The sequence below is a fragment of the Pongo abelii genome, chromosome X (genome assembly GCF_028885655.2).
Source record: "Pongo abelii isolate AG06213 chromosome X, NHGRI_mPonAbe1-v2.0_pri, whole genome shotgun sequence".
In the NCBI taxonomy this organism is placed as follows: Eukaryota; Metazoa; Chordata; class Mammalia; order Primates; family Hominidae; genus Pongo; species Pongo abelii.
The window spans coordinates 41,373,604-41,398,653 of NC_072008.2; the positions used below are offsets into that span (position 1 = coordinate 41,373,604).

At 40.3% G+C, this 25,050-nt stretch overlaps 1 protein-coding gene across 12 annotated transcripts in view; it reads left to right on the plus strand.

Annotated features, from left to right (window-relative positions):
• Nucleotides 1–25,050, plus strand: part of USP9X (ubiquitin specific peptidase 9 X-linked) — a 146,950-nt gene that overhangs the window by 17,278 nt on the left and 104,622 nt on the right. For 10 of the 12 annotated variants that reach the window (XM_054544478.2, XM_054544481.2, XM_063721226.1 and 7 more), the window contains one exon: nucleotides 21,622–21,875. In XM_054544478.2, coding sequence (XP_054400453.1) covers nucleotides 21,780–21,875 — 96 coding nt within the window. In that variant the 5' untranslated portion in view covers nucleotides 21,622–21,779. Of the gene's footprint in view, nucleotides 1–16,823; nucleotides 17,016–21,621; nucleotides 21,876–25,050 lie in introns of all 12 variants that reach the window. The other 2 variants (XM_054544479.2, XM_063721225.1) reach the window with 1 other exon arrangement.

Sequence of the window (25,050 nt, forward strand, 5' to 3'; positions counted from 1 at the left end):
TGTGCAACTCTGAATATACTGAAAACCTTTGACTTGTACACTTTAAATGGATGATTTGTATGGCATGTGAATTAGATCTCAAGGGTGTTATTTAAAAAAAGTTAAATATAATTTATAATGATAATCTCATTGATCAAACATAATTTGAAATTCTTTGGTGTACTTTTTCAGATTCTTTACATTTATGACTTAACCAATCTAGTTTTGGAAGATACAGGCAGAAAGAACACCCAATGGAGGCACATAAAAAATGTTATTAGACTGGGTGCAGTGGCTCATGCCTGTAATCCCAGCACTTTGGGAGGCGGAGGTGGGCGGATCACTTGAGGTCAGGAGTTCAAGACCAGCCTGGCCAACATAGGGAAAACCTGTCTCTACTAAAAATACAAAAAATTAATTAGCTGGGTGTGGTGGCACACACCTGTAATCCCAGCAACTTGAGAGGGTGAGGCATGACAATTGCTTGAGCCCAGGAGGTGGAGGTTGCAGTGAGTTGAGATCACGCCACTGGACTCAAGTCTGGGCGACAGAACGAGACTCTGTCTCAAAAAAAAAAAAAAAAAAAAAAAAAGTTAATTATTAATACTGCCTTGTCTAAAATGTCATAAATGAAATGAGATCTTTGTTTTCAGTGTATTGGGTCAGCATTTCATGATTGGGTTAGTAACTTAGAAAAGTTAGATAATTTTGACAAAAATTGGTAAAAAGCTGTTAACAGATAACTTTGAGTTTATCTTTTTTTTTTTTTTTTTTTTGAGATGGAGTCTTGCTCTCTCACCCATCCTGGAGTGCAGTGGCACAGTCTTGGCTCACTGCAACCTCCATCTCCTGGGTTCAAACAATCTCCTTGCTTCAGCTTCCCTAGTAGCTGGAATTATAGGCGCCCGCCACCACGCCCAGCTAATTGTTGTATTTTTGTAGTAGAGACAGGGTTTCGCCATGTTGGCCAGGCTAGTCTTGAACTCCTGACCTCAGGTGATCCGCCTGCCTTGGCCTCCCAAAGTGCTGGGATTACAGGCTTGAGCCACCACGCCCGGCCTAACTTTGAGTTTATCTTAACCTGTTGTTTCAACAGAGTAGATTGATAGTTAGGCATACCCGCATTCTGTAACATTTGATGTGACTTATGTCTAATATTAAGTCAACATTGCTCACCTATTGGCTGATTTAGGGACTGGGATTTATCGGAACTTCACAGCCTTTGTAACGATTAAAAAAAGGAGTTAAAAAAGATGTTTTCTTTTTAAAATAAGTCTTTTCGTTTTGATGATATTTTTCAACATTAGTACATGCATTTTTGGATTATCCGGATGACTGCCTCATAATCAAGAACCGTTAACATCATTTCAGTACTTATGTTAGCTTAATAATGTGTTGGTGCCAAGGGCAAATGATGTCACAGGGTACTATGTGTATAGAGTAGTGTAATCATTGAAGTAGAAGTAGGAACATATGATGGTGGTATAGCCATGCAAAACTCGAACCCATGCTTTAGCATTCAGTAATACACTGCCATCTGTCACGTTATATTAATAGTTTTATTTGTATTCCATTTATAAATTTATTTTGGTTTTAGTTATAAGAGCAGTAAGCATAAGGAATTTAATCCTAATTTCATTTCTGCATTTATTTAAGCAACATTAAAATAGAAAGTGATTAAATTAGTTTTTGAAAATTGTGTTATGATAGAACCAGAATTTGCAAGCTTACTTAATATTATTGCTGGAAACCTAGCATTTGGCATTAGGTGATTGGAACTGAGACTGCAGTTTTGTATTTACTAGGTTATTTCTCTATTTATGAAATGGGAAATATATTTCTACCTAAAAGGGTCATTCATTTGTTCATTCTTTCACTCAACAGATAATTAGTAAGTTGTGTAGCACCACATAATTTTATCTCATTACTAGTTTAATTTTCCCTACTGTCAAATTTTCTTTAGAGCCAGCACAAAATCTGATAGGAATATTATGCTATGAATTGTCTTCTAGAGGATAAGATACCACCCCCACTCCCCCTTTTTTGAGACAGATTCTCGCTCTGTCACCCAGGCTGAAGTGCAGTGGCGTGATCATGGCTCACTATAGCCTTGAACTCCCAGGCTTAAGCCATCCTCCTGTCTCAGCAACCCCAGTAGTTGGGACTACAGGTGACATGCTACCACGCTGAGCTAATTTTTGTATTTTTTGTAGAGAAGGATTTTGCCATATTGCCCAGGCTGGTGTGCTGGGCAATTCCTAGGCTCAAGTGATCTGCCCACCTCGGCCTCCCAAAGCGTTGGGATTACAGGTGTGAGCCACTTCACGCGGCCTGTACCTTTAACTTGAAATTTACTTTTTAAAAAATAGGACAAAATAATTTTAAAATGTGGTAGGATTCTGTTGTAATGCAATGGAATAACAGCTATATCAGTAAAACTGTTGAGGCTGTTCATTTATTTAAAAATCAACCTAAGCAATTGTGATATGTATACCAGGAGCAGAAAATTCTGATAATTTATAGTTGGGAGAATAATTTTCCTCTGGGCTGGTCTAGAGATTATATTTATAGGGACCCTATGAAGATTCAAAAATAAGAATTGTCAAGAGGGGATAATAATCAGCATTTCAAGAGAGGAATAACCAGAACTTGTTAAAACACCTGCTCTTTACTGGGTCCCTCCGTGTGTCTGGTACTTCACATACATTCTCCTATTAAAGCTTTTCAACAGTCTCTGGAGGTATTAGCCATCTTGAGAGAAAAAAAAAAAAAGATACCTGGAGTTAGAACATCATCTGTTGTCGGCCTGTCTGCTATGTTGCAATATATGCATTGCTGAAAACCTCATAGTCTGCAAAAATCAGGTACCAAAACCTAACAATGTGTATAGGGAAAAATGGGCTTAAGAGTAAACTGATCATTTCAAAGCTATGTTAGTTTGTAATTAGAGCACTAACAAAACAATAAAAATTCCAGTAAAATAGCACAGTTTTAAAGATCCTAAATTTCTGACAAACTACAATAAATATAGGACTTGAAAAAGGGTAGCTTGATGGAAGGGGCAGGTATAAGGGGGAGGGTTGGGGTGACTGAGTTAGGGAGACAAAGCTAAGATGCATAAATATCAGGTGGAACTGCATACATACCTCTGAGACAGAGCATGTGGCCAGACTAAGCCAAGAAGAATAATGTGGGGCTAGGGGGTGGTGGTGATGAGCATCTGGTTCAGACCTATAACCCCCAACCCCATGCTGCATTCAGCTTCTGTTACTTGTGGGTACAAAACATTAATGTATTGGGGGAAAAGTGGCAAGCACTATTCTACTTTGTGAATTTGACGACTCTAGATACCTCATAAGTGGAATCAAAATATTTGTCCTTTTGTGACTGCTTTATTTCAGTTAACATAGTGCCCTCAAGGTTCATCCATATTGTAGCATGTCAAAATTGCCTTCCTTTCTAAAGCTGGATTATTTTCCATTGTTTGTATGTATATTTTATTGACACATTCATCTGTCAAACGGATACATAGGCTTCCACATTTTGGCTATTGTGACTAATGCCGCTATGAACATGGGTGTACAAGTATTTGTTCAAGTCCCTTTCAGTTCTTTTGAGTGTATACCCAGAAGTGGAATTGCTGTATGTATCATATGTAAATTCTGTGTTTAACTTTTTGAGGAATCACCATATGTTTTCCACAGTGGCTGCACCATTTTACATTTCTTCAGCAGTGCACAAGGGTTGCAGTTTCTCCCCTTATCCTTGCTATCACTTGTGTTTTCTGCCTTTTTGATTATAGCCATCCAAGTGATATCTCATTGTGGCTTTGGTTTGCATTTCCCTGATGGCTAATAAGGTTGAGTATCTTTTCATATGCTTATTGACCATTTGTAAGTCTTACACATTCAGATCCTTTGCCCATTTTTCAATTGAGTTGTCTTTTTATTATTATTGAGTTGTATGAATTCTTTGTGTATTCTAGATACAAGTCCCTTACTGGATACATTATTTGTAAATGTTTTTCTTGTAATTTGTGGGCTGTGGGTTGTCTTTTCACTGTTTATAGTGTTCTTCGGAGCACAAAAATTTTAAAATTTTGATAAAGTCTCATTTAACTATTTCTTTCGTTGCTCCTGCTTTTGGTGTTGTATCTGTTAGAATCCATTGCCAAATCCTAGGTCATTAAGATTTACCCCCATGTTTTATTCTGAGAGTTCTATAGTTTTTTTTTTATCCTACATTTAGGTCTTTGATGCATTTCATGTTAATTCATGTTGTTACTGGGAAACATTTCTATATGTAGTAGGCTTAACAATGAATTATATACATGTTGTTTTACACAATGCATTTTAAGTCAGTTAAGAGAAAGGAGAAATATGCAGTCATACTGTTTTCTTATAATTGCATAATTGTATTTACCAGTGTTATTTCACTGAGGATGTGTCTTGTCATGCTCCTCCGGTTGTCATACTGGAAGTTGATTTCTGAATTAATTTTTTTTTTTAGACAGAGTCTTGCTCTGTCACTCAGGCTGTCTTGCTCTGTCACTCAGGCTGGAGTGCAGTGGCGCGATCTTGGCTCACTGTAACCTCCACCTCCTGGGTTCAAGCAGTTCTCCTGCTTCAACCTCCAAGTAGCTGAGATTACAGGTGCCTGCCACCACGCCCAGCTACTTTTTTGTATTTTTAGTAGAGACGGGGTTTTGCCATGTTGGCTAGGCTGGTCTCAAATTCCTGACCTCAGGTGATCCACCTGCCTTGGCCTCCCAAAGTGCTGAGATTACAGGCGTGAGCCACTGCGCCCGGCCCTGAATTCATTTTTGAAATAAATTTGGTTGATAGTTTTCTTTCTTTCTTTTTTTTTTTTTTTTTTTTTTGAGACAGAGTCTTGTTCTGTCGCCCAGGCTGGAGTGCAGTGGTGTGATCTCGGCTCACTGCAACCTCTGCCTCCTGGGTTCAAGAGATTCTCCTGCCTCAGCCTCCCGAGTAGCTGAGATTACAGGCACCCGCCACCATGCCTGGTTAATTTTTGTATTTTTAGTAGAGATGGGTTTCACAATGTTGGCAAGGCTGGTCTCAAACTCCTGACCTCGTGATCCACCCGCCCTGGCCTCCCAAAGTGTTGGGATTACAGGCGTGAGCCACTGCGCCTGGCCAATTTTTGTATTTTTAGTAGAGATGGGGTTTCACCATGTTGACCAGGCTGGTCTCAAACTTCTGACCTCGGGTGATCCACCTGCCTTGGCCTCCCAAAGTGCTGGGATTACAGGCGTAAGCCACTGTGCTTGGCACGATAGTTTTATTTCTTTCAGTGCTTGAAGAATGCCATCCCACTGCCTTCTGGCCTTCATGTTTTCTGATGAGAAATCAGCTGTTGGTCTTACTGATGATCCTTTGTATGTGGTGATGGATGCACTTTTTGCTGCATTCAAGATTGTCTTTGTATTTGGCTTTTGACAGTTGATGATGTTTCTCAGTCTGGATCTTGCATTTATCCTGCTTGGAATTTGTTGAGCTTCTTGTGTGTGTAGATTAATGGTTTTCATTAAATTTGGAGGCAGTTTTTGATTATGATTTCTTCAAATGTCTTTTCTGTTCCCTTTTCTCCCGTTTCTGGGGCTCTCATTGTGCATATGTTGGTTTGCTTATTTTGTCACACATTTCTCTAAGGCTCTGTGCATTTTTTTCTGCTATTCAGATTGCTTAATCTAACAGTCTGTATCTTTGCTGATTCTTTGTTCTGACAGCTCATCGGCTGAATTTTTCATTTCAGTTGTTGTACTTTTCAACACCAGAATTTCCATTTGGTTCTTTTTGTTGTTAAATTCTGTTAGTCTCTGTTTGTTTAGAAATTGTCATATTTTACTTCTTTAAGCATGGCTTCCTTTAGTTCATTGAACATAAGCATAAGAACTGTTTTTGAGGTCTCTGCTACGTCTGGACCTTCTCAAAGTCAGTTTCTTTTGCCTACTTTTTTTCCTGTATGTGGGGCACACATTCTTCTGTGCATGTCTTAAATTTTTTTGTTTAAAACTGGACCTTTTATATAATAAAGCAACTTTGGATACCCTACACCTCTAGCAGCTTTGTTGTTTTTTGCTTCCTTATTTATGTAGTGACTGGCTGAACTATTTTAGTGCCTACCCCTCAGCCTGTGATGTTGCTCTTCAGAGGGTGTAGCCTTAGTCATGCCTGGGATGACGGTCATTTTAGCAAGGCTTTGTGAGTTTCTGTGATCTGTCTGTTAAACCTCTCTCTGTGTTGGTATCACATGCACATATTAGCCTCTACTAATTGCCTACTGATTGATCTGTTGTTTTAAATGACGCCTTGGGACATAAATTGCCCCACAGTCTGATCCAGTTAAATTCTCATGCTTTCCAGGGGTAAGTAATCTTCGAGGCTGTGTCTGAGGTTTGTTCTGACCCCAGGAAGGTTCTTCTTAGCTTTTATTTCCCTGGTTCTGTCTGGTAAGCTGCTAGCTGAGTAGTTTAACTTGTTGCTGTCCACCACAGGTCTTTTGATAGCTGCTTATTACCATGATCTCTCCTGTTTTCTGTTGTTTTCCAACACACCCTCAGGCAGCATATTACCATATTGTTTCAAATAGTTCACTTTAAGACAACTTCAGAACTCTGTTCTTATGGCCTGCCTTTCCCCCTGGGCAAAATCTTTACACCACTGCTTCAGAACTGGGTTGGACTGTGGCTCACTTCTCAGAGTGACACCTCTGCTTCTTGAGCAGGGTGATTGGCTTTGCCTGCCATGGAATCTTGACTCTGAGTGAGGTGGGGTGGGGGCCATTAGGACCACGCTTTTCTTGACTTGGTGCACCTGGGGTTAAGAGCGTCTGCCTCACAAGTGGGGCCTAGCTGGAAAAAAGAGCTCCAGAATTCTTAGCCACTCTTGGTGCAATAGAGCCTCTGCAACTCAAAGTTGGGGATGATGAGAAATGCTGCCTGCCTTTCCCTCCTGGGGTGATACCATCAACTGGGAGCTGGGTCGGGGGAGGTGTGTTCTTGGCCGTTCTCACCTGGAGTGGAGCTACTGTCCTGCTGAGCTGGCTCAAATGCCGCAGACTGTCCTTACTGAGATATGGTAGATTTTCTTAAATAAATTATTTTTTCATTTGCTATATGCCCTTAGGACAATTTCCAGAGGCTTTTAGTGTTTTTTTTGTTTTTTAAAAAAATAATTTTCACCAGTTAACGATTGTTTCACTGGGGAGAGCATTTACGGAGCCTTTGATGGCACCATTCCAAAAGTTATTTTTAATGTAAAATTACTCAAATTGCCTACAGCCACTTAAAAATTTGTGTTTGAGAATGCTTTGGAAAAGATGCTGAAGTTTATATGTATGTAAAAGCTTCATTACCTTAATTGTGTACGTATAACTTGACAGATGCTCGATATGGAGGAGGTTTGAATAAGGGTGTTTGGCCAATTACTGAGCATTTCTAAAAGAATAAATTTCTGCTGCCACAAAGAATTTTGAATGCAGGATGCAGTTCTGTTGCAGTGACTTGTAGGAAGTTATTCATAGGAAGTAGCCATGGATGTACACAGTAATTTAGTGACGAAAATCAGGAGTCTGTAAGGGTGTGTATGTGTGTGTAAATAGTGTTGGAAATAAAATACGAGCATTTAGCTCAAGTAACATATTTGAATTTAACAAAGATTAATTGGACATCTTTATTTGCATTAACCTGAATTATTGATTGGATTTAAAGCTGTCTAGAAGTAGCATCACACTGGGGATGGGGAGGGCAGGAAACCTGTGCTTAATACAGTTATCTTGACTGGCTTTGTGTATAATTTATCATAATGTGTGATAAGAATGATAAAGTCTGTGCAAATGATAATGGCAGTGCCGGTGGAACTAGGAAAAGAAAAGCTTTTTACCTTTGAGCAAAGGCCACATTTTAAAATAACTTAGGGATGTTTAGGTGTATAGCTGTGGGCTCAACTATTAAAAATAACTTACTGTATTTCAGACTCCTTAACATGAACCTCCCCATTTAATACACTCTCTGTGTCAGAGGGAGAGATCCCCAGACTTCTCAGCCACTCCTGTCTGTTTGAGAAGCATTCTCAAACACCCCCCCCCCCCCCAGAGAAGGGGCCTCATTTCGTTGCCCAGGCTGGCCTCAAACTCCTGGGCTCAAGTGATCCTCCTGTCTCAGCCTCCGGAGTAGCTGGGGCTATAGGTGTGCACCACCACACCCAGCTAATTTTTATAACATGATTTTTTATTCCATATATCTGAGGAATACAGCTAATTGTGTCTTAGTTCCTTGATGTGTACTATAACAGTGACAAAGATACTTAACATGCAGAAATCGTGAATTAAGTGAAAAATCCAATTTTGTGAAACATGTTTCTGCATCAAAAACTAAACAATTTGTCTTGGGAGTGGGGTTATGGTGAGATTAATGGTAGTTTTCCCCTCCCTTTTCTGGCATTATTGAAGTATGGTGTGATAGTTAAAACTGTAGGACACTGGCACTTGTATTGTCTGAGTTTGAATCCTGGCTCCTACCACTTTGACAGCCTGTAGTCCTCTGTCCCAGTTTTTTTACTCATGAAATTGGGCTGATAATAGGGTTGTTCTAAGGATTAACTTGCTTAGAATAGTGCCTGAGACAAAATAAATACTTAAATGTTAGCTATTGTCACTATTAATGAGGAAAATGTTATTTAAAATTTGAGGTGTGTCAACCTGGCTGCACTAGTATTGAACTTGGGAAATGAGAGACAAAGTTGGAAAAATAAGTTAAAGGCTGATTATGAATGACCTTGAATATGTACCAGATGGAGAAGAGAAGCCATTAAAGGTTTTAGAGATTGAAAGTGTTGAGATTAATTTAGCATTAATATACTGAACGATTGGTATGGTAGTGTGGATGCTAGCTAGGATGCTGTTAAAATAGGAGTCTAGGCTAGAGTGGTTTGAGTGGGAGTGGAAAAAACATTGGACACATAAAAGAAGAATGAAGGAGATGGGAAGGGAGAGATTTGACTTTGTTTTTACTGTATTTCCTCACACCCCCAATTGTAGTTTTGAGCACTGCTATAGACTGAACGTTTGTCTCCACCCCTCCACCCCACAAATTCATATGTTGAAACCTAACCTCCATGTGATGGTATTAGGAGGTGGGCGTTTGGGAGGTGATTGGGTCATGAGAGTGGAACCTTCACAAATGGGATTAGTGCCCTTGTATTAATAAAAAGAGACCCCAGGGAGTTCCCTCACTCTTTCTGCCTTGTGAAGATACAGCAAGAAGATTGCTATCTGTGAACCAGAACGAAGGCCTTCACCAGACACTAAATATGCTTGGCACCTTGATCTTAGACTCCCCAGCCTCCAGAACTGTTAAGTGTTACTTGAGCCACTCACTATGAGCTTTTGTTACAGAAGGGGCTAAGAGAAACACCTGTTGTTTGCCAATGAATCCTTGGGATTCAGTGATGAGCAAAGCTTGCATAGCTTCTGCCCTTAAGGAGCTTTTATGTTTTAGTAAGAAGATAAATTCACACAGGTGCTGTGAGAAAATAGGGTAGCTGGCTCCTAGAGCCTAGGATATGAGTACTTGATGAATCCTGAGTCAGGAGAGTTGGGAGCTGATGAATTAGTATGGGTAAAACTAAGCAGACTGCTTTGTTCAGAGGCTCTCAGAGGTGACATGAAGGAGCACCTTGTGAAGGAACAACAAGAAGGCAAATTGAACTGGAGTTTGAACAAGCTTTGGCTGGGGGTAGCTGCAAGATGAGGCCAGAATTGGGTGTTTGAGGGCCTTGTAGACCATTAGATAAATATTTTGATCTTCATCCTGGTCTTTGAAGGTTTTTTTTTTTTTTTTTTTTTTGAGACGGAGTTTCGCTCTTGTTGCCCAGGCTGGAGTGCGGTGTCACGATCTTGGCTCACTGCAACCTCCACCTCCCGGGTTCAAGCAGTTCTCCTGCCTCAGCCTCCCTAGTAGCTGGGACTACAGGCATGCACCACCATGCCCGGCTAATTTTGTATTTTTAGTAGAAATGGGGTTTCTCCATGTTGATCAGGCTGGTCTCGAACTCCCGACCTCAGGTGATCTGCCTGCCTTGGCCTCTCAAAGTGCTGGGATTACAGGTGTCAGCCACCGCGCCTAGCCAGTCTTTGAAGATTTTTAAGCAGTGCTATGACATATTTTGCATTTCAGTAAAACTCATAGTGATGATTTTTAATACCAAAAGAACAAAACAATTGTAGGAATGGATGCAGGCCTGACAGTCACTGCTTTCAAAAGAAAGCTCAATCCCTTTTCCCTGTTGTTTCCTCTTCTCCCCGTTTGAATTTATAGAGAACAACAGAAGATTCTATAGAGAACCTTCATGGTATAGTTGGAAGAGCCAAGGGTTTTAGAGTCTTAACGGAAATTATTGTGATCTTGTATAAGCTCAGTGTACTTAATCTCTCAGCTTCTATTTATGTCTGTTAAATTGGATTGATGGCTGTATGAGATAGGTATTATGATTAAATGAGATTATACAAATAAAGCACCTACTGTTGTGCTTGATACACAAGTAAGTACTTAAAACTTTTCAAGAATAACATACAAACTAAGATAGAACTGGAAAGGAGCCACAGAGAACCTTTGAATGAAATGGAACCAACAAGTCCACAAAAGAAAAAAAATCTTTAGCATAAATACTGAGACCTGTTTCGCCTTGCCCACAGAGTGGTTATGGACCATAGTGTCTAAATATAATTGATTGTGAGGTGTATGCCACAAGTAATTATAAGCAGTTAATAATTAGTTAAAATAGTAATGTTTGCAAATGAGATTACCTAAAAATATTAGAGTCAAGATTATCCCCTTAATAATTATTTTCACTCACATTTCATGTGTTTTCGATTGAGGCACCAAAAGAACCCTTGAAGTCCAGCATTACTATTAATATTTGCTGTTTTTATTTTGTGTTCTGCTTTATACAGTTTTTGTTTTTTGGCAATTTCTCTGTGTCCATAGAAGTGTGTCAAACCTGTGATAACCTTATTTTAGTGTCCTTTCTCATGCTGTGGTAGAAAAACTGCTGTGTAGGATACTTTTTCTTCTAGACAACAATGCACTAAAATTTTGTCTTTAAAAACATAATTGAATCTGTCATAGCAACAGCGTGTTCAATTTAAAAATTCAAAAAGATCTAAACTTGGCTTAAAAATAAGTTTTTTTGTTGTTTTTATTTGAGACGGAGTCTCGCTCTGTCGCCCAGGCTGGAGTGCAGTGGTGCGATCTTGCTCTCTGCAAGCTCTGCCTCCCGGGTTCACACCATTCTCCTGCCTCAGCCTCCCAAGTAGCTGGGACTACAGGCACCCGCCACCATGCCCGACTAATTTTTTGTATTTTTAGTAGAGACGGGGTTTCACCGTGTTAGCCAGCCAGGATGGTCTCCATCTCCCGACTTGTGATCTGCCCGCCTCGGCCTCCCAAAGTGCTGGGGTTACAGGCATGAGCCACCACGCCTGGCCAAAAATAAGTATTTTTGTACTCTAAAATGGTGGGCATTTTGAAAGAAAGCTTAGCTGAAAAGATGCTGCTTACTGGATTGTAATAAACATGAAACAATTGATTTATACATTCACATTATAATTTTAAATCAGTATATAGTTGACCCTTGAACAACATGGGTTCAAACTGTGTGGTCCACTTACACTGCAGATTTTTTTCAATAAATATATTGGAAAATATTTTGGAAATTTGTGACAATTTGAAAAAAACAGGATAAACCGCATAGCTTGGAAATACTGAAAAATTTAAGAAAGAGGTGTGTCATGAACGCGTAAAATACATGTAGATTCTAGTCTATTTACTACCATAAAATATACATAAATCTATTATAAATTTAAAATTTATCAAAACTTAATGCACACAAACGTTTTTATAGACCACATGTGGTGCCATGTGCAGTTGAGAGAAATGTGAACAAATGTAAAGATGGATTAAGTCATAACTGCATAAAATTAACTAGTACATTCTCTACTACTGTAATTTCATAGCCATCTCCTTTTGCTACTGCGTTTAGTTTGTTGTAAGTATCCGATGAAAATATGTGACGCTAATCTCTGCATGAGCAGTTCATCTCTCCAGTAAATGGTCTATCGTAGTAAAAAATGATCTCTCATGTTCTCATGTATTTTTCATCATGTTTAGTGCAGTACCATAAACCTTGAATGACATTACGGGACTCATGAAGTGCCACTAGTGGTGCTGGTGAACAGGTTCCCAAGAAGCAGAGAAAAGTCATGACGTTATAAGAAAAAGTTGAATTGCTTGATAGGTACCATAGATTGAGGTCTGAGGTCTGCAGCTGTGGTTGTCCGCCATTTCAGATGATTGATCTTGTAAACAGATGATGTATTCTTACTGTATTGGTAAAAACAGTACACTACTATAAATACGTTTTCTGATTTTCTTCTTTCCTTTTTTTCTTTTTCTTTTTTTTTTGAGACAGTGTCTCACTCTGTCACCCAGGCTAGAGTGCAGTGGTGTGATCTTAGCTCGCTACAACCTCCACCTCCCGAGTTCAAGCGATTCTCTGCCTCAGCCTCCCCAGTAGCTGGGATTAAAGGCGCACACCATCACACCTGGCTAAATTTTTTTTGCATTTTTTATTAGAGACGGGGTTTCACCATGTTGGCCAGGCCGGTCTCAAACTCCTGACTTCAAGTGATCCGCCCGCCTCAGCCTCCCAAAGTGCTGGGATTACAGGTGTGTGAGTCACCCCACCTTCTGATTTTCTTAACTTTTTTCCTCTAGCTTGCTTTATTGTAAGAATCAACAGTATTATAATACCTGTAACAAAATATGTTAGTCGCCTCTTTATGATCAGTAAGGCTTCTTGTCATCAGTGTGCTGTTAGTAAAGTTTCTGAAGAATCAAAAGTTATTTATGGGCCGGGCGCAGTGGCTCATGCCTGTAATCCCAACACTTTGGGAGGTTGAGGCGGGTGGATCACGAGGTCAGGAGTTTTAGACCAGCCTGGCCAACATAGTGAAGCCCCATCTCTACTAAAAATACAAAAATTAGCCCGGCATTGTGGCACCTGCCTGTAGTCCCAGCTACTTGGGAGGCCGAGGCAGGAGAATCACTTGAAACCAGGAGGCAGAGGTTGCAGTGAGCCGAGATTGTGCCACTGCACTCTAGCCTGGGCAACAGAGCAAGACTCCCTCTCAGGAAAAAAAGAAAAGAAAAGAAAAAGAAAAAAAGTAGTGAGGTCTGGTGCCCTCTACTGGTGAAGGCTAAGTATAGCATGTTGTACAGTTAGGTCTCTTGTCTCTAGTGAGTCAAATATTTTAAGAATGGAAAAACAAGGGTTATAGATGTCAGTTAAACATAGAAATTTGAAAGGAAGAGAAGTAATTCCCTTTGATTGTTGGTACATAAAACCGGAATAGGCAAAATTCACAAGTCAAGATAATTTCCAAGTCAAGATAATTTCCATGTATGAGCTTAAGGATGATCTATCAAATTGTTTTCTAAGAAACTCATTTCACTTTGATGTCCAGTAAAGGAAATAATCTGGTAGGGGGTTGGAGTTGCTGTTGCTTGTTTATTGTCTCTGTCCCCAGTCTGTAATGTTCCACAAAAGCAGAGATATTTGATGCACTGTGTACTTCCATATATTCTCCTATGATTAGAACAATATGTGGCCCATTGCAGATGTTCAGTACACAATTTTTGAATGACTAAGCTTTGAGTTTTTATTTAAACATCTTTTTTTTGGATAAAAAGAAAAATTGAGAGAAGAAAATCTTAAGTATCCTAGGATCATATATAGAATCAGAGGATTTCAATGTGCTGTATAAAAGGAGAGAGATTCTGGAACATAGGGCAAATTTTAGTAGAGTTGTGATAATGACTAGGTAAGAAAGGATAATTCTTTGTCCCAAAAGGGATTTCTCTGGTATTAAGGCCCTGTGTGAAAGCTGCTGGAGAAATTCAGTTCTGCAAAGTTCAAAGTAAATGGTTTGCTGTTTATGGAGTGCTAGATTACTTAATACAGTCCAGCCTTTATCTAGGTAAAGGTGATGCTTTTCCCATTGTGGAAGATGTTAGGATGCTAAGTTTGAATATGAAAAAGTGTTGTGTGTCGTAGAGGCAATCAAATCACCATTTTGGTTGTATTTCCCATTGCAGAAAATTAAAGATGCGTTCTGTTTGTATAATTTTGTTTTTATGAAATAAAGCATAAAACTTCATGTGGTAAATTTTCATACTGTGATTCATTGTATTTGAGCATGCCTATAGAAAGTGATTGTTACTGTGTCAAATATTGAATGATTTGAATAATTACTAAGTTGTTCAGTTGTGTTTAGGATACTGCTGCTTCGACTTGGTAGAGAGCTTGTTCTAGCCCTGCTAGGTATGCCTAAATCTCTGTGACATAAAAGACAGGCTCTTTTAGAGTTGTGAGACTGCTACTTGAAATCAAGCAAAGCTGTGTGATTCCCAGCTGTTTCCACCACTTGAGTATTGAATAGGATTTATTAAGAAAAGTAGTGGTGTTATTCTTGGATAACTTAGTTGTATCTGTGATAAGTTTTTTCCCCCACTCAAACCTTTCCAAATTATATCTGAAGGTAATATTTTCAGATTCATTCCTCAAATACTTAGGAACTCTGCACAGTACATTGTAGAAAGGGAAAAGAAAATTTACATTTTTTTTGAGAATTACTGTGCTTGCTATTTGTGAGACTCCTTTTGTTAAAGCAATTCTCATGGCTTTCTTTTTTTTGTGTGGGTAATAGCATCTCAATTTTAAATACCTGGAAAAAGAATGAGAGAGGTTGTTACTTTCTTTTTAAGATAGGCAGATTGTAAGTGACAGAAATTGGATTTTGAATGAGTTATGTTTGAATCCAGAAATTATTGTTAATTGCTCCATGCCTATTTCCTGCTCTTTATCTTGCATCTTAGTGTGCTGAGGGAAAGGGATCGAATTCTTATGTGGTAGTAGAGAGATGCAGCAGAGTATGCTATGCTGAGACCTGACATACCTGCTCAGCAATACCGGAAATACAGAAATGAGGACAGCTTGTCGGGTAGAAGAAACAGAAATCAAGAGCTAGAAAGGCGAGACTGTATAAGAGACAGGGATAGCAAGCAGCTTGAGGCTTTGCTGATTGAGTGTCCTGTCATAAGCAGAAGACGATTTAGTTCTGTGGTCTTAGAGAAAGGTGTTTTGAGAGAGGAGTTTCACACTGCCACTTTTCCCATTTATCTTAGTTATTTTGTTTAAAGGGATAGTCCCTTAGTTATCCACATAATACTTTTGTCTAGAATAATTTATACCATGATTTTTGCCAGATATTTCTGATTTGTCTATAGATGGAGGGTTACTGAATTCATATAGATGGAAGGATATTGTGCATAAAAATATGAGAATATAATTTTGAGGTATTTTAGCTCAAATGATCTCCAAATGCTAAAGAACTGCAAGGTAAGGGAACAGTGAGTACTCTATATACAATTTTACTGTGGGAAAATATACATAAAATTTACCATTCTAACCTTTCTTTTTTCTTTTTTCTTCTTTTTTTTTTGAGACGGAGTTTTGCTCTGTCGCCCAGGCTGGAGTGCAGTGGTGCGATCTCGGCTCACTGCAAGCTCTGCCTCCTGGGTTCACGCTATTCTCCTGCCTCAGCCTCCCGAGTAGCTGGGACTACAGGCGCCCGCTACCACGCCCGGCTAATTTTTTTTGTATGTTTATTAGAGGTGGGATTTCACCGTGTTAGCCAGGATGGTCTCAATCTCCTGACCTCGTGATCCGCCCACCTTGGCCTCCCAAAGTGCTGGGGTTACAGGCATGAGCCACCACGCCCGGCCCTTTTTTCTTCTTTTTTGAGACGGAGTCTCACTCTGTCATCCAGGCTGGGGTTCAGTGGCTCCAACTCGGCTCACTGCAACCTCTGCCTTCCGGATTCAAGCGATTCTCCTGCCACAGCCTTCTGAGTAGCTGAGATTACAGGCGTGCGCCACCACGCCCAGCTAATTTTTGTATTTTTAGCAGAGACAAGTTTCACCATGTTGGTCAGGCTGGTCTTAAACTCCTGACTTCAGGTGATCCACCTGCCTCAGCCTCCCAAAGTGCTGGGATTACAGGCGTGAAACACCGTGCTCGGCTGATTTTAACCATTTTTAAGTTTGCAGTTCAGTGGCATTAAGTACATTCACATTGTTGGATGCTTACCATCATCCATTTCCAGAACTTCTCTTCTTTCCAAACTGAAATGCTGTACCCCTTAAGCAATAACTCCCCATCCCCCCAGCCCCTGGCAAACATCATTCTACTTTCTGTCTCTACAAGTGTGACTAATCTGGGTACCCGTGTACGTGGAATTATGCAATATTGTTCTTTTGTTAATGACTTATTTCACTTAGCATGATGTCCTCAAGGTTCACCCATATTGTAGCACCTGTCGGAATTTCCTTTCTTTTTAAAAAATACTAAATAATCCACTGAATGTATGTACTGAATGAATTTTGTTCGTCCTTGGATTGCTTCCTGGAAAGACTTTTAAAAGAGACACAGTATTGGCTTAGTAGACAAGGTGATCTCCCCGGCCCCCTACTTGCCCCACACTGGGGAATATATAGTCGCTAACCTCATCACTCTCAGGAGGAGATGGTAGGGAGTGGAGGTTGTATTTATTTTCGGGAAAAAAAAAAAACAGACTCCCAGGTGGTGCTGATGAATCCATCTCTTCCTACCCTTTTGTGAATAATTGAATCTGTGTTCAAGATTCCCAAGTTTTGCCTGAATTCTAGACGTGTAGAGCCAACTCTCTAGTGGTTTTCACCTCAGTTTCAGTGTTCAGAACTGTACGAACTGCGACTCTACCCCTTTCCTTGGAAGAGAAGTGGACGGGAAACCTGGAGTCCAGGATTATATAAGCCAAGGAAGCTCAGAGTTTCAAGAAGGGAAAGGTGGTCAGTGTCTAATGATGAGAAGAGGGCAACCAGGATGAATATTGAGAAGCAGTTATTTGATTTGTCAGTAAGTAGAACATTGATCTGTGGACCTTCTTCTCATGCTTCCCCTAATGCACATACTCAAAAGCTTTGTATGTAATTTTTTAGGGGAATTAATCTTCAAGCCCATCCCTACATCTCAATTAAGACCTTCTGGCTTAAAGCAGTTTCAGTTTTAGTAGCTTTGGATGGAGCCAGGTGATGAAAGAGAATGGACAAAGTGAAAGATGAGATGGGCAGGGCATGGTGGCTCACATCTGTAATCTCAGCACTTTGGGAGGCCAGGGAGGAGAATTGCTTGAGCCCAGATCTCGTGACCAGCCTGGGTCTCAAAACAACAACAACAACAAACCCAAAATTTACAACTTAACCTACTTTGTCTTCATCACATTTATTTAAAAAGAAAGAAAAGGGGGAAATGGAGACAGTCTTATGACTTGTGAGAAAAGGGAAGGGCAGACACTGGTGATTTTCAGTAGGGAAGATTCAAGCACAGGCTGGGAAAAGATTGATTGGGGATGTTGATGATTGGAGCATCATCCTTTGGAGAGGGTATACAGTGGGATCATGACCCCAGGCTGAGGGACAAGAAAAAGAAGAAACTGGAGCAGATTTGAAGTAGACAAGAATAAAGTTGAATTGGTTAGCTAATATTTTGAGTGCCAAGAAAATAATCATTCACATATTAGCCAGGTGTGGCAGCACGAGCCTGTAGTCCCAGCTACTCAGGAGGCTGAGGCAGAAGAATTGCTTGAACCCGGGAGGCAGAGGTTGCAGTGAGCCAAGAATGTGCCACTGCACTCCAGCCTGGGTGACAGAGCGAGACTCCGTCTCAAAAAAGAAAATAATCATTCACATAATTTGTCAGCAGACCCAAAGTGGCTAAGGAAAAAGATATGCAAGTTTCTCAAGGTTTTGAAAATTGTCTGCTTCACGTAACACTCTTTGTAATTTAGGGTGTATAAAATGGATAACAAAAGCGAAAGAGGGACTGCTTAAATCAGATCTTTTCATTTCTTTTCCACTTTATGTATTTAAAGAGCTTCTATGTCTTTAGACTCACCAGTAGTTGATAGTATCAGTCTTAAACTTTGTTTTGCTTTGCCAGTTTGATCAGTGGAACAAATTTTGGTTTTGTAATTTGCATTTTCACAATTACTAATGAGGTTGAGAGGCAAGCTAGTGTAGCATTTAAGAGCTATGGACTCCCTGGGTTGGAATCCCATTTTGCCACTTAGTACTTACTGATACAGGTAATTTACTTTTGCTCTCTGTGCCTCCCTTTCCTTACCTGTAAAGAGGGGTGATACTAGTTCCTACTGTATACATTTATAAGGATTACAGTGCTACAGACAGTGCCTAACATGTGAAAAGCTCTATTTTAAAATTACGTCTTATTTCATGTATTTATTAGTCACTTCTATTTCTTTTTCTGAAAAGTCTATCTTCATATCCTTTGTCTGTTTTTCTGCTGAGGTGTCTTTATTTTGTAATTTGTTGGACATATATAGTTGCAGATATTTTCTTCTACTCTGTTTGCTCTTTAATTTTTTCAGAGAAAAATCTGACTTCTCCCTGAAGCTTCTGAATTTTGCCTAGAGGAGAACATATCTTTTTTTTTTTTTTTCTTTTTTTTTTTTTTTGGTGACAGAGTCTCGCTCTGTTGCCCAGACTGGAGTGCAGTGGCGCTGTCTCGGCTCACTGCAAGCTCCGCCTCCCGGGTTCACGCCATTCTCCAGCCTCAGCCTCTCCGAGTAGCTGGGACTACAGGTGCCTGCCACCATGCCCGGCTAATTTTTTGTATTTTTAGTAGAGACGGGGTTTCACCATGTTATCCAGGATGGTCCTCGATCTCCTGACCTCATGATCTGCCTGCCTCAGCCTCCCGAAGTGCTGGGATTACAAGCGTGAGCCACCGCGCCTAGCCGACATATCTTAAAAATCAGTTTTTGTGTGTGCTTTAGTCGTTTTTTTTGTTTTTTTTTTTGAGACAGGGTCTCGCTGTGTTGCCCAGGCTGGAGTGCAGTGGCCCCATTTCATCTCACTGCTACTTCCGCCTCCTGGGTTCAAGTGATTCTCCTGACTCAGCCTCCTCAGTAGCTGGGACTACAGGGATGAGCCACCATGCCTGGCTAATTTTTTTTTTTTTTTTTTTTTTTTTGTATTTTTAGTAGAGATGGGGTGTCACCACATTGGCCAGGCTGGTTTTGAACTCCTGACCTCAAGTGATTCGCTTGCCTTTGGCCTCCCAAAGTGCTAGAATTACAGGCGTGAGCCACTGCGCCTGATTTTAAACATATTCCTCTAGCACTTCCTATAGTTGTTTACATTTTCATCATTAATCTGCCTATAATTTGTGTGTATGTCAGGTGGTGGCAGGGGTTAAAATATACGTCAACTTTTTTTTTGACAATGATAGAGAACTTGAAGAGGAAGAAGTCTTAGAGTCAGATCTGAATTAGGGTCTGCTCTGCATAACTTGGGCAAGCCCCTGCTGTCTCTTATTTTTGACTCTGTAAAATGGAGATAATACTCAATTTCTGTGCTGCATAGACTGGGTATGAGAATCAAGTGAGTTGTGGCAAAGCACTTGGAAACTTCCTGCAGTGGCTTGGTAACCTAAGTGTCTGGTGAAAAATACTTGGGTATTAATATTACAGAAGCAAGCCACAGGTAAGTTTTATATACCATGGTATACATTTGGTTTTGAATGTCTTAAGCCAGGTCATAATTAGAAAACTTAGAAATGAAACTTTGCAATGCTTGTGGGAAGTCTCTCTCAATCTCTTGAGAGCCAGTGAGTTAGAACCAATCAGTTAAGTTTCTCTATCTGGTGGCACGTTAGAGTCATTCACTGGGGGAGATTTTTTGCAAAGTACTGATGCCTAGGCCTTACTCCCAGATATTGTAATTTATTTCATCTGGAGAGGAACCTGGGCATCAGTGTTTTAAATCACTTCAGGTGATTTTATTGTGTAGCTGAAGAGGGCTACTGATCTAATGAATATAGAATTGAGGATTTGGTAGCATTCTCCTATACTTGTTTGCTGGTCAGGTTGTAAAGAAGAGTTCCCTGTTCTTAAACAGTTGTGGCCTTGTAACCCTGTTATGGCTCTAGGAGTGGCTGGAGCCAAAACCTTGCCAAAGTAGAGAGCTGAGATCATCTGACAAATTCAGTTGTATTGGAGTGTTATGTAGTTTGAACCCTCTTAAAATTTTGCCAGAGGTGTTTGGGGGTTTTCAGGGTTTTTTGTTTGTAGGGGGTGGAGAGAGCGGGGAGCTTAACAGAAATTTGTTCTCTCACAATTTTGAAGGCCAGAAGTCCAATATCAGTGTGTTGGTAGGTTTGGTTTCTTCTCTGGCTTGCAGGTGGCCACCTTTTTGCTGCATCTTTACGTGGTCTTTACTCTGTATGCGTGCACCCCTGATGTTTCTCTCCAAAGCATTAAAGTTTATGTTAAAAGTACTTAGAAGCTAGTTTAAAAAACCATTTATAATGCCCTAGTATCAGTGATAAATGTTAGTTGTGCAGCCTTCCTTGAAATGTTTTAAAAAATCACTTTGTAGTTTGTCTTAGTACACATGTTACTGAAACAGGAGAGTTCCCTGACTCCCTCACAGGATGTGTGACAGGGTGTGGCTCATTTATTCCTCTTATGGGAAGGGGAGCACACAGGTGAGCAGGTACAGGAGCCAGGGTGAGCGCTTTTGGGCTCCAGTCCCACAACAGTGTCTAGGAGTGTTACAATGCTCCTTTAGCCCTGCTGTCCCAGCATAAGTGTTAAACAGCTCAGAGAAGAGTCAGTGTGACAGCCTTTTTGGGTTCCCGTATTCAGGGCATCCCGAGTTCTTTTCCTGCGTCCAGGAAGAATCAGGTCACAGGGACTTGAAGGATGGTGAATGTGGGGATGTTATTGAGTGGTGGAGGTGGCTGTCAGTGGGATGGGGAGCTGGAGAGGGGTTGGAGTGGGAAGATGGTCTTCTCCTGGAGTTCGGCTATCTCACAGCCAGTCTCCAGCTGCCCCCAGCTTGAACCTCCTCTCCACCTTTAGACACTTCCTCTCTACCTTTAGACACACTTCCTCTCTTCTCTCCTTCTCTGCTGTGCTTCTCTGCCACTCTTCTGCTTTTGGAGCCTAGGGCTTGGGGTTTATATGGGCACAGGATAGGGGTGCGTGGCAGGCCAAAAGGGAACACTTGGGCATGAAAACAGGAATGCCTGTTCTTATTTAGGGCTGCAGGTCCAGGCTTTGAGCCCTCGCCAGGGACCCCACCCTCATACCTCTTGTCCTTATTCTTACAGTATAATGAATGCATCAACAAATTGAAAACAGATAGTTTTTGCCATTTCTTAATTTAATTAAAATGACAGTTAAGTACTTTGATATATTGCCTTTGGAGTCATTTCCAGGAGGCTATATTTATTTGTTTTCTTGGTATAATGGCCGGTGTACCAATTATCAGTTTTAAGTTAAATGTAGTATTAATGAAACTTCAGCTTTTTAGTTTCTCTTCTTGTTTGTATAGCCCCTTTTTCCTGATTAGATTCACTGGTGATACTAAATTTGAACAGTTCCATAATTCATGTTTTTTATATCAAACCAATTACTTTTTCCCCTTTCTATTTGTAGGTTATGCAATGGTCTCTGCAAGATGGTTTATTCTTGAATTGGACCTTTTTAAGACTGACAAATGCTGGTACTTCATCTTCTATAAGTGGACTATAATTTCTTTTCTCAAGACAACTACATAAGCAGACAAAATTGCAAAGATCTGCCCTGTGTCGAGTATGACAGCCACGACTCGTGGCTCTCCGGTCGGAGGGAATGACAACCAGGGCCAGGCTCCTGATGGACAGTCTCAGCCCCCCCTCCAACAGAATCAGGTAGGATGTTGAAGATACTAGTTAAAGCTACAGTGGGGCTGGACTCAGTGGTTCACACCTGTAATCCCAGCACTTTGGGAGGTTGAGGCAGGCGGATCACTTGAGGTCAAGAGTTTGAGACCAGCCTGGTCAACAGGGTGAAACCCTGTCTCTACTAAAAATACAAAAATTAGCCGGGTGTGGTAGTGTGCACCTGTAATCCCAGCTACTTGGGAGGCTGAGACAAGAGAATCGCTTGAACCTGGGAGGCTGAGGTTGCAGTGAGCTGAGATCGCGCCACCGTACTCCAGCCTGGGTGACAGAGCGAGTCTCTGTCTCAAAAACAAAAACAAAAAACCTACATTGATAGGTCTACTGTTGGGGTACTAAATGATGGAACATGTTCTAAATAATTTGTGAAGCAACTGTTATTTTAAGTTTTGATTAGCAAAAGCGAACAGGTTTGGCGCGGTGGCTCACGCCTATAATCCCAGCACTTTGGGAGGCTGAGGCAGGCGGATCACAAGGTAAGGAGTTCGAGACCAGCCTGGCCAATATGGTGAAACCCCGTCTCTACTAAAAGAAAAAGTAGCTGGTTGTGGTGGCACGTGCTTGTAGTCCCAGCTGCTTAGGAGGCTGAGGCAGAAGAATCCCTTAAACCGAGAGGCAGAGGTTGCAGTGAGCTGAGATGGCGCCACTGCACTCCAGCCTGGGTGACAGAGCAAGACTCCATCTCCGAAAAAAAAGAAAAGTGAACATAGGTCTTGCATAGTAACAAGAAAGCTCAAGTGGTGTAGATGGTAATACTTGAGTATGTAGTCCATCTTTTTCTGGTGGCTTACGCTGTCAGTCATTAAAATTAACTAAGCCATGTGTCAATTCTAAGGGGGAAAGCATTAAATCATTCAGTGTAGCCTGTGATTAGCATTGGACCCATCGTAAATCATGACACCACTTTCTACCCCATAAATACATACAATTGTAAATTGTCAATTTACAATAAGATTATAAAAAGAACATGGACCCAAGTCATGTTGCCTAGCATTCAAATTTCAGCTTTGTACCATACTTGCGTTATGACTCTGGGTTAATGATATAACCTCTAAGCCTCAGTTTATCTGTACAGTGAGGGTAATAATAGTGTAACTACTTCATGGACTGTTAAAAGGATCAATTGAAGTAATGCTAAACATAGATTTTGGTATTAAAAGTTTTATGCTGGCCTCAAAACTCATAGGGTGTATCTCTTTCTGTTCTCTGGATGAATTTATGCGAAGTTTATTATTTCTTCATTAGTTGTTTGGAAGATTTTACTGGTGGACCCATCTGGCCTGGGGTTTTATTTATGGAAAAGTTTTAATTGAAGATCCATTTTTTAATTTGGAGATGGGGTCTTGCTCTTTTGCCCAGGCTGGAGTGCAGTGGCACGATCTTAGCTCACTGCAACCTCCGCCTCCCTGGTTCAAGCGATTCTCCTGCCTCGGCCTCCCGAGTAGCTGGGATTACAGGTGCGTCCCACCACACCCAGCTAATTTTTGTATTTTTAGTAGAGATGGGATTTCACCACGTTGGTCAGGCTGGTCTCAAACTCCTTACCTTGTGATCCGCCTGCCTTGGCCTCCCAAAATGCTGGGATTACAGGCATCAGCCACGGCACCCGGCCGATCCATTTTTTTTTTTTTAAGTGGAGGAATTTTTTTAATTTTTAGTGTCTTTTGGTAAATTGTGGTTTTCAAGGAATTGGTTTATTTCATCTAGATTTTCATATTTGAGGTAAAGTTGTTAATGACCCTTTTTATTATCTTTTTTGTGTCTTGGGGCCTATGGTAATGCCTCCTTATTTCTGATACCACTACCAATGTCATTAAACCTTCTAAAAACAACTCTCTTGGCTTTACTCCCTCCCCCCACACTCCTCCCGCCAACACACACACACACACACACACACACACACACTCTCTCTCTCTCTCTCTCTCTCTCTCTCTCTCTCTCTCTCTCTCACACAGACACTCTCTCTCTCTCTCTGTTCCTTTTGCTTACTTTGGATTTGGTTTGCTGTTCTTTTCCTCCTTTCTTGAAATGGAAATTTAGATAATTGATTTCAGTTGTCTTTTCTAATATATACAGTTTTACATTGGGAAGTATTAAATTGAATGACAAAACATTAAAACTTGTTGATGTGCAGCTCACATCACAACTTACCTTCTATAGAGGGTAAGAGGTAAGTTAGTTGAGGTGTGTAAATGATCACAAACATGCTGCTTCCAATTATTACATGTTTATGTAGAGTCGGGTAAGTTTTTAGGCAGAAGTATTATTTTGAAGTTTTTATGCTATTATTTGGGGATAAGTTCTTACTGTCCAGCTATTACAGATTAGATATTCTATTGTAAGTAGTATAGAAAAGAGCTTCTGTCTGTCTCTCCTTTTTCCTCTTTCTCTGCCATTTTAGAGAAGTGAACAAGTCGGGGTTTTTTCCTCCCCCAAATAAATGTGTCAGTTTTATTCCTTTTCCTCTCTAGTTCCCGTTTTCGAGACATAAAATATTAAAGTGTATGGTCACAGGTCTTGGACAGAGTTAAGTCCTTCCTGTGACATAAATTTGTTAGCCAGTATTCAGGTTTTTAAAAGCGTAGTCAGAGGTTTGAGTTGGATGCTAAAGATTTCTAATTTTACACCAGAAGCTAGTAGTTAGAGTTCCAGTATCTTTCCCTCTTTCTTTTTCATTTTATACCTGCATTGTCCATGGAATTCTAACCTCTTTTGCAATGTTTCTGACTTGCATGGCTTTAGACAAAAATCAGACCTTTTATTTAACCTTACTCTTATTTTAAGGTGTACTTGTTGATTTTTAGAGCTCTTGGGTTTGTGATATTCAACGTAATATTCTATGTCTACATTGTGTTCTTTTTCTTCTAAAAACTTTACATTTTTAAAGATGACTGGTAATTTAAAATAACAAAGGAATGAAACAAATTACATTATTCCTCACTCTTACATTTTGTTTTTCTCTACTTTTTAATGTTAGGATTTTATTTTACAAGATATGACACGGTTGTACCAAGAAGCGGCAACCAAAGTGTTAATCACTGTTCAATTTAGGGCTCACTTTTTGGACATGCTTTTTATGTGCTGGCATAAAGGGAATTTCTAAAATCAGATTTTTCACTTAATTTTTTTTAAGCATGCCTTTAAA